This window comes from Salmo trutta, chromosome 12 (assembly GCF_901001165.1).
Source record: "Salmo trutta chromosome 12, fSalTru1.1, whole genome shotgun sequence".
NCBI classification, from domain to species: domain Eukaryota; kingdom Metazoa; phylum Chordata; class Actinopteri; order Salmoniformes; family Salmonidae; genus Salmo; species Salmo trutta.
The window spans coordinates 83509487-83525416 of NC_042968.1; the positions used below are offsets into that span (position 1 = coordinate 83509487).

Here is a 15930-nt window from a genome sequence, read left to right on the forward strand (position 1 = left end):
TGGGTATTCATGAGTACGCTGCACCATAGCTATTTGCTTCTGTGATAAATAATCTTTAGACATTTCTAATGTAAATTAACAACATACAACAACATGTGTCCTTTTCCCCTGTCATTTCCATCTCTGTACTTACCCACTAGGATCCCCATTCTGATGTGTTTGAAGACAAAGACTGGACATTTGTCATTGAGAGTGTGAGTGTACTTTCTGCCTCTATCTAATACAATATCTCATAACGGGCAGCAATGAAATATAGAAGTTCATTAAAGATCATCTAATGGTACCACTAAAGCCCACTCATAAATGTATCCCTGCTGCTTGCCTTGCAGGAGACAAAGGGTCAACGTAAGGTGTTGGCTGCAGTGGACGTGAATATGAAGAAGTTTGCCAGTGCCACTCCCACTCAGCAAGATCTGACATTGAAGCTGAAGCCCCTGTCTGTCAAGGTGGTGGAGGCCACTCTGAAGCTCTCCCTGTCCTGTGTGTTTCTCAGAGAGGGGAAAGCCACGTGAGTCCATCCAATAATATCCCACTAATGATAGATTCATAATTACCACTACAGTAATAACATCAGTAATGACTTCATTAAGTATTTTAGATGACAATGCTGTGTTACTCTCCCACAGTGATGAAGACATGCAGAGCCTGGCCAGTCTGATGAGTGTCAAACCCACAGACATCGGTAACCTTGACGACTTCAACGAGAGTGATGAGGAGGAAGACAGGAGGTCTAGTGCTGGAGCTAGCATTAGCAAAGCTGCCGCAGGTACACTTCAATTATACACTCATACATACATCGTTAGATAAAACCTTACCTTCTTTGATGCTTTCTGTTGTTCATCTATCTATTTAATGCTTTCTGTTGTTCATCTATCTATTTGATGCTTTCTGTTGTTCATCTATCTATTTGATGCTTTCCTTTCTCTCCAATAAATTATGGCATCCTCACTCTACCGTTTCGTTTTTTTAAAGTCTCCTGTCCCTTCTTTTTCATTCTCATTGCTTTCTTTCACCACTTTCTCTGCCAGCTCCTCTCCCTCCTGCTTGTCCGGTGCCTCCCCCGGGAAGGAGGCCTGCTCCTCTAAAGAAACCCCCTGTCATAGGTACCCTGCCTCTCTTCCCCTTGTTCTGTTCTTCATCTTGTTCTGGCCTTTGGTGTCCACCTTTGTATCTCCTTTCCAATCATCCTACCACAATACTTTATGTGTAAATGTATAAATTAGCATCATTTAGAAAAATCATATCCAAGGATGATACAAATGACAATTGTAACATTACATAGAGCTGATGGATCCACCAGTTCCCTCAGTTCCACCAGTTACATCAGTTACATCAGTTCTTTCAGTTCCACCAGTTCCCTCAGTTCCACCAGTTCCACCAGTTCCACCAGTTCCACCAGTTCCATCAGTTCCATCAGTTACACCAGTTACACCAGTTACACCAGTTACACCAGTTCCTTCAGTTCCACCAGTTCCACCAGTTCCACCAGTTCCATCAGTTCCATCAGTTCCCTCAGTTCCCTCAGTTCCACCAGTTCCACCAGTTCCACCAGTTCCACCAGTTCCCTCAGTTCCACCAGTTCTATCAGTTCCACCAGTTCCCTCAGTTCCACCAGTTTCCTCAGTTCTACCAGTTCCACCAGTTCCCTCAGTTCCACCAGTTTCCTCAGTTCCACCAGTTTCCTCAGTTCCACCAGTTCCCTCAGTTCCACCAGTTCCACCAGTTTCCTCAGTTCCACCAGTTCCCTCAGTTCCACCAGTTTCACCAGTTTCCTCAGTTCCACCAGTTCCCTCAGTTCCACCAGTTCCCTCAGTTCCACCAGTTCCACTAGTTCCCTCAGTTCCACCAGTTCCCTCAGTTCCACCAGTTTCACCAGTTTCCTCAGTTCCACCAGTTTCCTCAGTTCCACCAGTTCCCTCAGTTCCACCAGTTCCCTCAGTTCCACCAGTTTCACCAGTTTCCTCAGTTCCACCAGTTTCCTCAGTTCCACCAGTTCCCTCAGTTCCACCAGTTTCCTCAGTTCCACCAGTTCCCTCAGTTTCACCAGTTTCCTCAGTTCCACCAGTTTCCTCAGTTCCACCAGTTCCCTCAGTTCCACCAGTTTCCTCAGTTCCACCAGTTCCCTCAGTTCCACCAGTTCCCTCAGTTCCACCAGTTCCACCAGTTCCCTCAGTTCCACCAGTTCCACCAGTTCCCTCAGTTCCACCAGTTTCCTCAGTTCCACCAGTTCCCTCAGTTCCACCAGTTTCACCAGTTTCCTCAGTTCCACCAGTTTCCTCAGTTCCACCAGTTCCCTCAGTTCCACCAGTTCCCTCAGTTCCACCAGTTCCCTCAGTTCCACCAGTTCCACCAGTTTCCTCAGTTCCACCAGTTTCCTCAGTTCCACCAGTTCCACTAGTTCCCTCAGTTCCACTAGTTCCCTCAGTTCCACCAGTTTCCTCAGTTCCACCAGTTTCCTCAGTTCCACCAGTTCCCTTAGTTCCACCAGTTCCATCAGTTTCACCTGTTTCACCTGTTCCACCAGTTTCACCTGTTCCACCAGTTCTATCAGCCTCTGTGCCATTAGTGTCCCTAGGACCCCCAGTTCCCCCAGTGCCAGTCTTTACCCGCTATCAACCACTGCCCAAAATCTTCCGTCCCAGCAGCGGCTCAGGTACCTGCAGCCAGGCAAATAGACTGAATGATGCTGCTTTGACAAGTGCTTACTGAAGCGTTACTTGTTTCTCAATCTGCATGATGGTACTCCCTGAATTGCCTATGAATTGCTTAGAATATTTTTCAACATAAGTATCCCCCAGCAAGGGCATGCTGTAGGAATGTCTGGGCTGTCTAATGAGAGGGATTTTGAGCAACATAGAAATGACTAGTAGCATCAACCAGGGGCACTTTTGAACCTGTTTGCTTTCGTTTAAGACTTTGAGTGTTACTATAAGATAACAGAAATGTTCTCTGCATTATTAACAGGAAATTGTGGTTTAGAAAAAAGTAAAAGTAACATCAGTGCATGTCTTAAGGCATGCCTTGTAGTATCCCTCTTTCCACCAAGTCATTGCTCTCACTCATTGGTTTCTGCTATTTATCTTCCCTCTTTTCACTTTCCTTTCCTTGTTGCTGCTAGTGCCTGGGTCTTTTCTCAGTAGTCTCCCAGGGGCTCTGAGTGGCCCTGCAGTGGACTTGAAGCCTCGGGGTGTTGGCCTCTCTCAACCCCCCTCCGACCCACAGAGAGGTACCAGACACATGGCAGTTCATAGGTCAAAGGCCACCTACTTTATCACATTAGCCATTATATGTCTTTAAGTTGGACTCATAGAGGTTTGAGTGTCTCATGCTGTAGTTTTTCTTACACTATCATCTTTCTGTCCTCTCCTGTCCTTTATGACTGATGCCCACCCCCCTCTTCCTCTACTGCAGCTTGCTCAAATGTCTTCAGACCTCAGATTGTATCAACTTATCAGCGTCCCTCCTCCCCCTCTATCTTTTCCGCTGCTGCTTCTCCTCAAGATAAAACCACTTTTACTGCCCTATCTCAGCCAGACCCACCGCTCCCGAAACCCCAGCTCCCAAACTCTGAGCCAGGTAGCCAAAGCTGATAACTTTGTGTTACTTCTGTAGTTATAGCTTGTGTAGCTTGTTTCGCTTCGGTTGTATTACCCTGGAGCGTGAGCCAAAGCTGACTTTCTGCTATGTCTTCACTCTTAATTCTGGTTGCTGAACTAATTATATCATTTTTCTCTTCTCTCTTCCTCTGTTTACCTACAATCTTTGACAATTCTTTCTCTCTCTCTCGCTCCCTCTCTCTCTCTCTCTCTCTGTCGATCCCCTTCATCACCTCTCTTCTCTCAGTCCGGCAGAGGGAGTGGGGGAGGCCAAGGCCTGTGTCAGGCCCCTCTGGCCTGTCCCCCTCCTATTTCTGTCCCTCTCCCAGAGATGCCATGGCCCCTGTCCCCCTGTTGACTAGCCTGGACCTGGATGCCCTGTGTGACCCTCACTCTCCTCCCCTTTCCATCCCCTTCCCTAAGTCCTCACCTCCTGTCAAATGTCTTTTCTCTCACAACCCTCCAACTCCTCACCCTAACACCCACCATAAACTTGCCCTAGTTGTTGCCCCTCTCTCTCACCCTCTACCCAAGCCTGTCCCTCTGCTTCCTGCTACTGTCCCTGCCTCAGCTGTTCTCACTGCCTCTCAGTCAGGTACTGAACGAACAGGTCTCACAGCATGAAAACCATTAGCACATGGGAGGGGATGGGAGGGCTCCAAGACATCAGCCTAGTTTCATCAATAAAACCATTCTAGACAATTTGTCCCTTGCCCTACACTACCCGTTGGCAAAGCACTGAGACAACCACAATATTCCACGGCCAAATGTAGCTTAAACTAAATTCATTTCAATGCCTGTGAGCAGTGCTGAAGGCACAGTACCAATGAAGTGGTGTACTTAGCTAAGAATATATCCTGCACAAAGTACCTGTTGTCTGTAGACAGAATGACACATTCTGTTGCATATGTAATGGAGTAGAACGTTCTGTTACTGCTGCCAGTAAAATATCAGTTCTAACAACACTTACATACTGTATAAATCATGTTATGCACTGTTTAGTGTCAACAATGCCGTAATTGTACACACTGAAATAACATAATATTGGACGTTATCCCCATGACATGATGTGTGTATGTGTGCGTGTTTTACAGAGATACAGAGGGAGTTGAAGACTCTCACAGAAGAGGAATACCACAGTCCTACTCTTGGTGAGACATTCTGCCATGTTCTCGCTATATCTATACTATCAGTCTAATGTACAAACTGTACTAACCATCGATATGTATGAGCCCTGAATAACACTCAAATGCATTCATAAAGATCATTTTTTACATAATACAATTATCTAAACAGTATTTACTATATTACATTATAAACTGGGTGGTTCGAGCCCTGAATGCTGATTGGCTGAAAGCCTTGACATATCATACCGTATACCATGGGTATGAAAAACATGTATTTTTACTGCTCTAATTACATTGGTAACCAGTTTATAATAGCAATAAGGCACCTCGGGTGTTTGTGGTATATTGCCAATATACCACGGCTAAGGGTTGTATCCAGGCACTCTGCGTTGCGTGTTGTGTTTCAGAACAGCCCTTAGCCGTGGTATATTGGCCATTTAGGGAAAGGGGATACCTAGTCAGTTGTACAACATAATACATTCAACTGAAATGTGTCTTCCACATTTAACCCAACCCCTCTGAATCAGAGAGGTGCGGAGGGCTGCCTTAATCGACATCCACGTCTTCGGCGCCCGGGAAACAGTGGGTTAACTGCCCTGCTCAGGGGCAGAATGACGGAGTTTTACCTTGTCAGCTCGGGAATTCGATCCAGCAACCTTTAGGTTACTGGCCCAACGCTCCTACCCGCCAGGCTACCTATCACACCCCCCCAGGCCTTATTGCTTAACTATAGCATAATCTATATGTTTTACTCCCTGATTGCTCTAGGTCCAAAACTGTCAGAGCAGCAGACGCCGTCTGTCTCCAGTGAGACCGTTCCCCTGACACTGAGAGGGGACGAGTCTCCTCGCTCCCCCAGGACCGCTGGCACCATCAGGATCGCCAACCAACAAGCCTCTGCAGAGAAAGCTGTGGGGTTGAAAGATGCCAGTACCATTAAAGGGTGAGTTCCTAGTGATGGTATACCGTACGTACAGCCACTTCACAGCTTGGACCTCATACGTTGATTTTTAAATGGAGTTGTTGCTATCTTGTTGCTGTGTGATGTAGTAGGCAGTGGCATTCAAAGTCGGGGTCTATTGGGGTCGCTGGGGAACTGCAGCGGTGTCGGCAAAATGTACAAAAAAGTAAGAGTACAGATTATTGTATGGGACAATATCCAAACGTTTTTGAGAAAGATTATTTGAAAAATGCAATTTTATTGAGTAAATGTATTTTGAAAATGTAATGAATTGAAAGTTATTTGTTGATGTAAAAATTGCCTTTTTTTGTCTCTATTGATTGCTATAATTTTTTGCCTAACCATAAAATGGATGCCAATGGACGCAAACGTTTTATGGAGTGAAAGGAACCATTGCCATGATTTCAGCTTTACAGCAATAGTGCAGAGACGCTGTAATCTGACCTCCTGCTTGATGGATCCCTGTTGACTCATAAAGGGCAGAAATAGGCCTATGTATGGCCTCAAACAGGGAGGACTGGTAAAGAGTGGCATGTATGTCTCTAGTGTCTGGTATTTATACCCATAATTACTCACCCCCTCCCCTTTGTCTTGTTACTCCTACTTTCATTTCACCTTCTATAAAGCACAACCCTCCCTAACACTACTGGTTCATGACCCTGCCAATGTGTGTGACCTGCCTGCTGTGTGCCCTGCAACCTCCCTGCTCTCAACGTCTGAGCTCTGACACCAAGTATCTTTGTTCCTCAGTTCTGGGCAAGATGGCGACCCAGCGACTGGTGTTCCTGGCCCTATTCACACAGAAGTCTCAGCAGAGCTTATTCCAGTGCTCCCTCCTCCATGGCCTTTCTCTAGCCCAGAGACAGAAGCACCAGAGAGCACTACCCATAAACAGCCTTCTACCAACATCCTGGGAGCTTTTAGTGCTGATAGCACGCCATTGGCTGAAAAGAAGCCTGACTTTAAACAGAAATCCAATGAGACCAAAGAAGTGCCTTCTCAACCTGCCAAACCAGAGGACAACTCTGCCTCAACCCCGGGTGAAAAACCTTTTAGTGCAGAAAAGCCGCCATTGGCTGAGCTCGACCTTGATGACATAATCATAGAGATGCCTGATCCGTCAGTCATGGCCGGTAACTTATTTTTGGAGGACAATGCAGATGAAACATCAAAAGTGGATCATCAGGATGGAAGGTAAGTGTGACATTCCGTAGACAAGCACACACTAACACTGTGCTGCAGTTTCATCCTTTTTCCTCATCCTCATGAGACGATGTATAATAACATGTCATCCTTACAAGCCTAAACACTATACTGGGCCATTTTACACAGACACTATTTGTGTCACGGGTGTCGTAGGGTTTAGACCAAGATGCAGCGGGAAAATGTATACTCATCTTCTTTTATTAAAGGACAAAGAAGGAAAAACCAAAACGTATACCAAAAAACACGACAAAGAACAGGCCAGTAAGGCACAAAGCTATACACAGCAACAATCTCCCACAAAATCCCATGACAAAACAAACTCCTAATTATAGGACCTTCAATCAGAGGCAACGACAACCAGCTGCCTCCAATTGAAGGTCCAACCCCAATTAACTAAACATAGAACTGCAATAGACTAGACAGAACATAGAAATACACTAACATAGAACATAGACTAACAAACCCCGGACCACATAAACCAAACACCCCTCTACCTAAATACATAGCCCGAACCACATAAAACAAACACCCCCTGCCACGTCCTGACCAAACTACAATAACAAATAACCCCTATTACTGGTCAGGACGTGACAATTTGTGTGTTTATTGAAAGCTCCTCTTTGTTTCTCCGGAACACAAAAAAATATGTTTACTCACATACATATACACACACACACACACACACACACACACAAGGATGCGCATGCACACACACACACGCGCGCACTTCTGAGAATAATATCTTCATTGATGCTCAGACCCTTAACATCAATGTCCCTGTCCACAGTGTTGAACAGACAGCTGATCCAGAGTCGACTGGAGTGCCATCATCAATGGCGCTCCACGTAGAGCACGGCCCAGTTGACACAAAGATACTTCCAGAGATTGGAAACATCACGTGTGGAGATGCAGCTGAGAAGCACGCCAAAAGCCTAGAGCAGCCCGTTGATAAGAAGCAGGGGAAACAGAGCCCGGTGCCTCATTCACCTTGTTTATATGACCTCAACAGGTCAGATGAAGACAAGGAAATTATGAAAAACATGGCTGCTCTGAAGGCAGGTCCTCCCAGAAAAGACAAGGAAATTATGAAAAGCATGGCTGCCCTGAAGGCAGGTCCTCCCAGCAAAGACAAGGAAATGAAAATGCCAATCAAAGCGAAAAGACCGTCGTGGGCTGAGGAGGTTATGGGCTCCAAAGAGCATGATAAGAAACAGATGGACCATCAACCTCGGGATGAGAAGGCCTCATTATCACAAGCTGATGAGCGCAAATCAGCCACTCTGGAAGTTCAAGTGAACGAGAGTGTAGAGGAGTCACATAGTTCTGAATGGAACGCAGCGAAAGAGGAAGCAGGCGTTTTGGAAGAACACAGAAGAGATGCTGACTGTGTTCTGAAAGAGCGGTAAGTGAGAGCACATCTTATTAGCATTTTCCTCTCTACAAAATGTCCTTTAACCTTGTCAACCTTTCTATTGTCTAACTCTCACTCCCTCTGTCCCACTCCATGTCCTGTTCCAGTCTCTCTTTCAGTTCTTCTGACCATGTGTCATCAAAAGCAGAAACGTTTCCCTTGTCAGGTAGTGTCAGTGTAGATAAAACCATAGAAACAGATGTACTATCAAACAGTAGTTATTCCATTTCTATGGGTAAAACCACGGATGCTACTCCAGTAAGCCTAGAGACACCCAAAATGCCTGATCCCCCTCAATATGAAGTCCTTGAACCTATGATCCAATTGAGCTTCACATTAGACACCATAACTGAGGATGCAATGGAGAATGTAGAACTGTCAGAGAAGACAGACACACAGCCTCAGCTCCAACAGAGGCCATGGAGCAGCCAGAGGTTCCACTCTGGAAGGCCCTGGAGGAGAAAGCTAATGATCAGGAACCAGAGCAGGACTCTGGACAGGTGATGATCAAAGATGAACTCCTCAGGGAGGAACAGGGGGAAGTAGTTGAGAACATGTTAGTGCCAGATGTAGAATCACTGGAGACAGGGTAAGTGTAGAAGGAAGTGAGGCATCTCTATAACGCTGAGACTAATTGATGACTTCAGGGCTACCCCAGTTCAAATTTACCATATTTACCATTCAGATTATGGTCTGGTGGTAATCCTTCGCAATAGTTCAAATGTAAGACGATGCCTAGCCCTGTCCTACAGTTATTTTGAGTGTCTGATCTGTAAGTATTCACTGTGTCATAATACTGACGTCCTTCCCATATGTTTGCCCTCTCAGCTCAGACAAAGATGTTAAACCAGAAGCTGCTATTATCAGAGTTGAGGGTCACAAGCAAATCATCTCAGATCAATCAGAGCTGCTCCAGATGCCAGCTTCCCCAGAGCCCACTGCCCAGTCTTCTGCTACCCCAGAGCCCACTACCCAGTCTTCTCCTACCCCAGAGCCCACTACCCAGTCTTCTGCTACCCCAGAGCCCACTACCCAGTCTTCTGCTACCCCAGAGCCCACTACACAGTCTTCAGCTACTCCAGAGCCCACTACACAGTCTTCAGCTACTCCAGAGCCCACTACACAGTCTTCAGCTACTCCAGAGCCCACTACCCAGTCTTCTCCTACCCCAGAGCCCACTACCCAGTCTTCTCCTACCCCAGAGCCCACTGCCCAGTCTTCTCCTACCCCAGAGCCCACTACCCAGTCTTCTCCTACCCCAGAGCCCACTACCCAGTCTTCTCCTACCCCAGAGCCCACTGCCCAGTCTTCTCCTACCCCAGAGCATAATACCCTTTCTTCAGCTACCCCAGAGGCCACTACCCAGTCTTCTCCCACCCCAGAGCCCACTACCCAGTCTTCTCCTACCCCAGAGCCCACTACCCAGTCTTCTCCTACCCCAGAGCCCACTGCCCAGTCTTCTCCTTCCCCAGAGCCCACTACCCAGTCTTCTCCTTCCCCAGAGCCCACTACCCAGTCTTCTGCTACCCCAGAGCCCACTACCCAGTCTTCTCCTTCCCCAGAGCCCACTACCCAGTCTTCTCCTTCCCCAGAGCCCACTACCCAGTCTTCTCCTACCCCAGAGCCCACTACCCAGTCTTCAGCTACCCCAGAGCCCACTACCCAGTCTTCTCCTACCCCAGAGCCCACTACCCAGTCTTCTCCTACCCAAGAGCCCACTGCCCAGTCTTCTCCTACCCCAGAGCCCACTGCCCAGTCTTCTGCTACCCCAGAGCCCACTACCCAGTCTTCTCCTACCCCAGAGCCCACTACACAGTCTTCTCCTACCCCAGAGCCCACTACACAGTCTTCTCCTTCCCCAGAGCCCACTACCCAGTCTTCTCCTTCCCCAGAGCCCACTACCCAGTCTTCTCCTTCCCCAGAGCCCACTACCCAGTCTGCTACCCCAGAGCCCACTACCCAGTCTTCTCCTACCCCAGAGCCCACTACCCAGTCTTCTCCTACCCCAGAGCCCACTACCCAGTCTTCTCCTACCCCAGAGCCCACTACCCAGTCTTCTCCTACCCAAGAGCCCACTGCCCAGTCTTCTCCTACCCCAGAGCCCACTGCCCAGTCTTCTGCTACCCCAGAGCCCACTGCCCAGTCTTCTCCTACCCCAGAGCCCACTGCCCAGTCTTCTGCTACCCCAGAGCCCACTGCCCAGTCTTCTCCTACCCCAGAGCCCACTGCCCAGTCTTCTCCTACCCCAGAGCCCACTGCCCAGTCTTCTGCTACCCCAGAGCCCACTGCCCAGTCTTCTCCTACCCCAGAGCCCACTGCCCAGTCTTCTGCTACCCCAGAGCCCACTGCCCAGTCTTCTCCTACCCCAGAGCCCACTGCCCAGTCTTCTGCTACCCCAGAGCCCACTGCCCAGTCTTCTCCTACCCCAGAGCCCACTGCCCAGTCTTCTGCTACCCCAGAGCCCACTGCCCAGTCTTCTCCTACCCCAGAGCCCACTGCCCAGTCTTCTCCTACCCCAGAGCCCACTGCCCAGTCTTCTGAATCACTTAGAAAACAGATGATTGAAGAGGAAAACGGTAAAGACAGTGTGCCGTCAATATCTACTACACCCCCTCTGGATCTCCCCGCGAAGGCTGTCAGTAGCTCCACCGTGGGGCGCACATTGCTGTTAGACACGCCTGTGTCAGTGGAAGGAGACATTTCTCCAGCTGGAGAGTCAGATGTTAAGAAGGAAGAGGGGCTGTGCGATATGAAGCGTCCTCCCAGTAGGGAGGCTGTAACTGAGGCAGAAAGGCCTCTGTGGGCTACTTTAGAGGAGGAAACTAAGGAGAAGGGGACAGAGGGAGTAGGCATGAGCACTTTGGAGCCAACAAAGAATACCTTGCAAACAGGGTAAGTTACTGGGGGTTGAACACATCACAGCATGGCATAAAGTGATGTGAGGCACATTTACACTAGACATGCATAATTGTGGTGGTGTTAACATTTAAAAAATGTTTTAATGTTTGCCAACAAGTGCCAATAACACTGCGTTTAGACTATAACTTTTCTGGAGACTAGTCATTTTCCCCATATTACAAATCATGACCTACTCTATGGATTCCAGTCCTTGTGCTGGTTTCAGATTAGTGTCCAATCAAGTGTGGCATTTCATATCTGTATCTGTGGCAGCCCATCTAGACAGGTGTCTGTAGCAGAGATCTACATTACTGAGTACCTATAGGACATTTTCCTCCCATCTCCCTCCAAGTAAAAATAGAGAAACAGACATTTACTTTGACTGTGACAGTTCAGGGGCCTTTGACACACCATCGACTGAGGAGGCCCAACTCACCCTTCTAAGAAAAATAGATTGAATCTGGAAAAATGTGCTGTTGGCATCACTGAGTGTGAGGAAGGTGCAAGTCAGTCAGGTTCTTCCATGTTCAGCCCAGGACACCCCAACAATGAGCAGCAGGTAGATCCAGTGTCAAAGAGCTCTGAGAGCACATCAGAGGTGTTGGAAGATGAGGTTTTGGACAGGCTGGAGCAGGTTCCTGTAGCTGAACAGGAGGAGGGTCTTGATGTTGATGTCTTCATGAGAGTATTAGTGGGTGCCCTGTACATTTTAGTCATTTAGCAGACACTCTTATCCAGAGCGACTTACAGGAGCAATTAGAGTTAAGTGCCTTGCTCCAGGGGCACATCAGCAGATTGTTCACCTAGTCGGTTCGTGGACACAAACCAGCGACCTTTCGGTTACTGGCCCAACGCTCTTAACCGCTAGGCTACCTACCACTTGTACAGAGGGTAACTCTGAGAGGCAACCGAGGCTTACTCAGCTCTGTCAGTTTTGATCAGCATGGCCACAGGCATTTTATGGACATTTAGTACCCTTGCTTGTAAAAGCATGTTACCAATAAGATGCAAAGCTTGAATAACAAAAAGTTTGTTTAAACCATTTTAACAGATTTCATATCTATGTGTATAAAGATTGGATGGAAATATGAACAAGTAGTAGGTGTCCAACAATGTCACCTTGACATGTGTCTTAAAGTCTGCATCTTCCATGCCTGCTGTAAATGTAACCTAAAAACATAGTTCAAATATCCCCATACCCTAGTTGAGACTGTGACTTCCATACTTAAGCCATCTGGACCAATGTCTAATGACAACATGGCCTCAGAGCATTTCGTATTATTCTGTACGTAAATCAGAGAGCCTCCATTTAGTATGATATGTTGCGTTTCGTATGGTATGTTTTAATTTATGGATATCTATCATCCATTTCGTATGCTATGAATTGCAATTTGTATTATTTGTTACGAATTGTAATTCGTACATAATGTTACGAATTTGCAAAATTTAGAGTATGTCACGAATTAGCAACACATGATATGTTATGAAATTCCAATTTGTTGTGGCTAATGTTAGCTCGGGGTGGCTAAGTGGCTAACGCTAATGTTAGCTAGCTGGCTAGCGTAAGCTAGGCTAGGGGTTCGGGGTTAAGGTTTGGGTTAGGAGTTAAGTTAAAGGGTTAAGGGGAGGGGTTTGCTAAAAGGGTTAAGGTTAGGGGAAGATTTAGCTAATATGCTAAGTAAACTCAGCAAAAAAATAAACGTTCTCTCACTGTCAACTGCATTTATTTTCAGCAAACTTAACATGTGTAAATATTTGTATGAACATAACAAGATTCAACAACTGAGACATAAACTGAACAAGTTTCACAGACATGTGACTAACATAAATGGAATAATGTGTCCCTGAACAAAGGGGGGGTCAAAATCAAAAGTAACAGTCAGTATCTGGTGTGGCCACCAGCTGTATTAAGTACTGCAGTGCATCTCCTCCTCATGGACTGCACCAGATTTGCCATTTCTTGCTGTGAGATGTTACCCCACTCTTCCACCAAGGCACCTGCAAGTTCCCGGACATTTCTGGGGGGAATGGCCCTAACCCTCACCCTCCGATCCAACAGGTCCCAGACGTGCTCAATGGGATTGAGATCCGGGCTCTTCGCTGGCCATGGCAGAACACTGACATTCCTGTCTTGCAGGAAATCACGCACAGAACGAGCAATATGGCTGGTGGCATTGTCATGCTGGAGGGTCATGTCAGGATGGGCCTGCAGGAAGGGTACCACATGAGGGAGGAGGATGTCTTCCCTGTAACGCACAGCGTTGAGATTACCTCAATGACAACAAGCTCAGTCCGATGATACTGTGACACACCGCTCCAGACCATGACAGACCCTCTCCCCCAAATCGATCCCGCTCCAGAGTACAGGCCTCGGTGTAACGCTCATAACTTCGACGATAAACGCGAATCCATGCCCATAGGCGACTTTGTTGCCGGTGATGTCTGGTGAGGACCTGCCTTGCAACAGGCCTACAAGCCCTCAGTCCAGCCTCTCTCAGCCTATTGCAGACAGTCTGAGCACTGATTGAGGGATTGTGTGTTCCTGGTGTAACTCAGGCAGTTGTTGTTGCCATCCTGTACCTGTCTCGCAGGTGTGATGTTCGGATGTACCGATCCTGTGCAGGTGTTGTTACACATGGTCTGCCACTGCGAGGACGATCAGCTGTCCGTCCAGTCTCCCTGTAGCGCTGTGTTAGGCGTCTCACAGTACGGACATTGCAATGTATTGCCCTGGCCACATCTGCAGTCCTCATGCCTCCATGCAGCATGCCTAAGCCACGTTCACACAGATGAGCAGGGACCCTGGGCATCTTTCTTTTGGTGTTTTTCAGAGTCAGTAGAAAGGCCTCTTTAGTGTCCTAAGTTTACATAACTGTGACCTTAATTGCCTACCGTCTGTAAGCTGTTAGTGTCTTAACGACCGTTCCACAGGTGCATGTTCATTAATTGTTTATGGTTCATTGAACAAGCATGAGAAACAGTGTATTTAAACCCTTTACAATGAAGCTCTGTGAAGTTATTTGGATTTTTACGAATTATCTTTGAAAGACAGGGTCCTGAAAAAGGGACATTTATTTTTTTACTGAGTTTAGTTGCAAAGTAGCTAAAACGTAGTAAGTAGTCGTAAAGTTGCTAATTAGCTTATAAGCTCTCTACAACTGAGAATAGCAGGATAAGCTTAGTGGAGACTTTGCGTTTAGCTACTGTGGCGCAAGAGATGGTCAAGGACCCAACCAACAAAATTGAGCAAGAGGCCGAACCACTGAAGGAGACCACCAAACTACATAAAGACACTGCCAAACCTCAGAAAGAGATCACCAAACCACACAAAGAGACTGCCAAACCACTGAAAGAGATCACAGAACAACAGAATGAGATCACAGAACAACCGAATGAGATCACAGAACAACAGAAAGAGATCACAGAACCACTAAAGAAGATCACAGAACAACCGAATGAGATCACAGAACAACAGAATGAGATCACAGAACCACTAAAGAAGATCACAGAACAACCGAATGAGATCACAGAACAACAGAAAGAGATCACAGAACCACTAAAGAAGATCACAGAACAACCGAATGAGATCACAGAACAACAGAATGAGATCACAGAACCACTAAAGAAGATCACAGAACAACCGAATGAGATCACAGAACAACAGAATGAGATCACAGAACAACCGAATGAGATCACAGAACAGAATGAGATCACAGAACAACCGAATGAGATCACAGAACAACCGAATGAGATCACAGAACAACCGAATGAGATCACAGAACCACTGAAGCACATCACAGAACCACTGAAGAAGATCACAGAACCACTAAAGGAGGTCACATAACCACTAAAGGAGGTCACAGAACCACTGAAGCACATCACAGAACCACTGAAGGAGATCACAGAACCACTGAAGCACATCACAGAACCACTGAAGGAGATTACAGAACCACTGAATAAAATCACAAAACCACTGAAGGAGATCACAGAACCCCTGAAAGAGAAGACTGTGAAGGGTAAACCAGAGAGGGATGTACGTCCACCTGTGTTACCACCTCTAGAATACAAAAAGGATTCAAAAGCTGTACAGACGATTCCCCACCGCCGAGAGAAGCAGAGCTGGATGAAATAGCTTATGAAGAGTGCTTGGAAGAAAATAAATATGAAGCCACCCCTATCGTTAGCGGCGCTAAAGCCTGTAAGGAGACGATCCAGTGTTCATCCCTGACAGCGATTCAGATGAGTTGGAGTTTGAGATGGGCAGGAGGATATGGGCACAGTGTGGCTAGCAGAGTTTTACATACAGTAGATGGAGGGTAAGTGCCTGAGCTCTTGTCGCTCTCTGCACTACTTTCCTGCATGGTTTAATGAGGCAGATTTTATTCATGCCTTAGGAATGGAGCTCTGTCAAGTTTTGACTGGGTTTGTGTCTTCAGACATTTGGAGTGGTACAGTATTTTCTTTGTTTATGCTGAGTGATCTTGTAAAGATTTCTCGTAAAGTTATTTGTCATGAACTTGTGTTTTTTATATCTTTGTGCGCAAAGTCTGCTACCATGCCTGAGGAGAAAGTTGAATTGTTGGATGTTAGTGCTGAATGAGCATTAGCATGTGAACTGAACCCAATTAAATGTTGTTCAGGGAATGTAACTGGACGTTACCTGGTAGTGAGCTTGCCGTGTTGATGTTTACTGTATACTGTTGACCGTTGTCCTTTGTCTGTGACATTGTT

The 15930-nt window shown here is 46.8% G+C and overlaps 1 protein-coding gene across 2 annotated transcripts in view; it reads left to right on the forward strand.

Moving 5' to 3' along the window:
* Nucleotides 1–15930, forward strand: part of LOC115204464 (EH domain-binding protein 1-like protein 1) — a 34687-nt gene that overhangs the window by 9879 nt on the left and 8878 nt on the right. The window contains exons 4-15 of one of the 2 annotated variants that reach the window (XM_029770058.1): nt 141–194; nt 330–508; nt 627–766; nt 3119–3226; nt 3412–3576; nt 3844–4191; nt 4691–4747; nt 5492–5666; nt 6435–6878; nt 7678–8292; nt 8421–8801; nt 9130–11193. In XM_029770058.1, coding sequence (XP_029625918.1) covers nt 141–194; nt 330–508; nt 627–766; nt 3119–3226; nt 3412–3576; nt 3844–4191; nt 4691–4747; nt 5492–5666; nt 6435–6878; nt 7678–8292; nt 8421–8801; nt 9130–11193 — 4730 coding nt within the window. The remainder of the gene's footprint in view (nt 1–140; nt 195–329; nt 509–626; nt 767–3118; nt 3227–3411; nt 3577–3843; nt 4192–4690; nt 4748–5491; nt 5667–6434; nt 6879–7677; nt 8293–8420; nt 8802–9129; nt 11194–15930) is intronic. The other variant, XM_029770059.1, reaches the window with a different exon arrangement.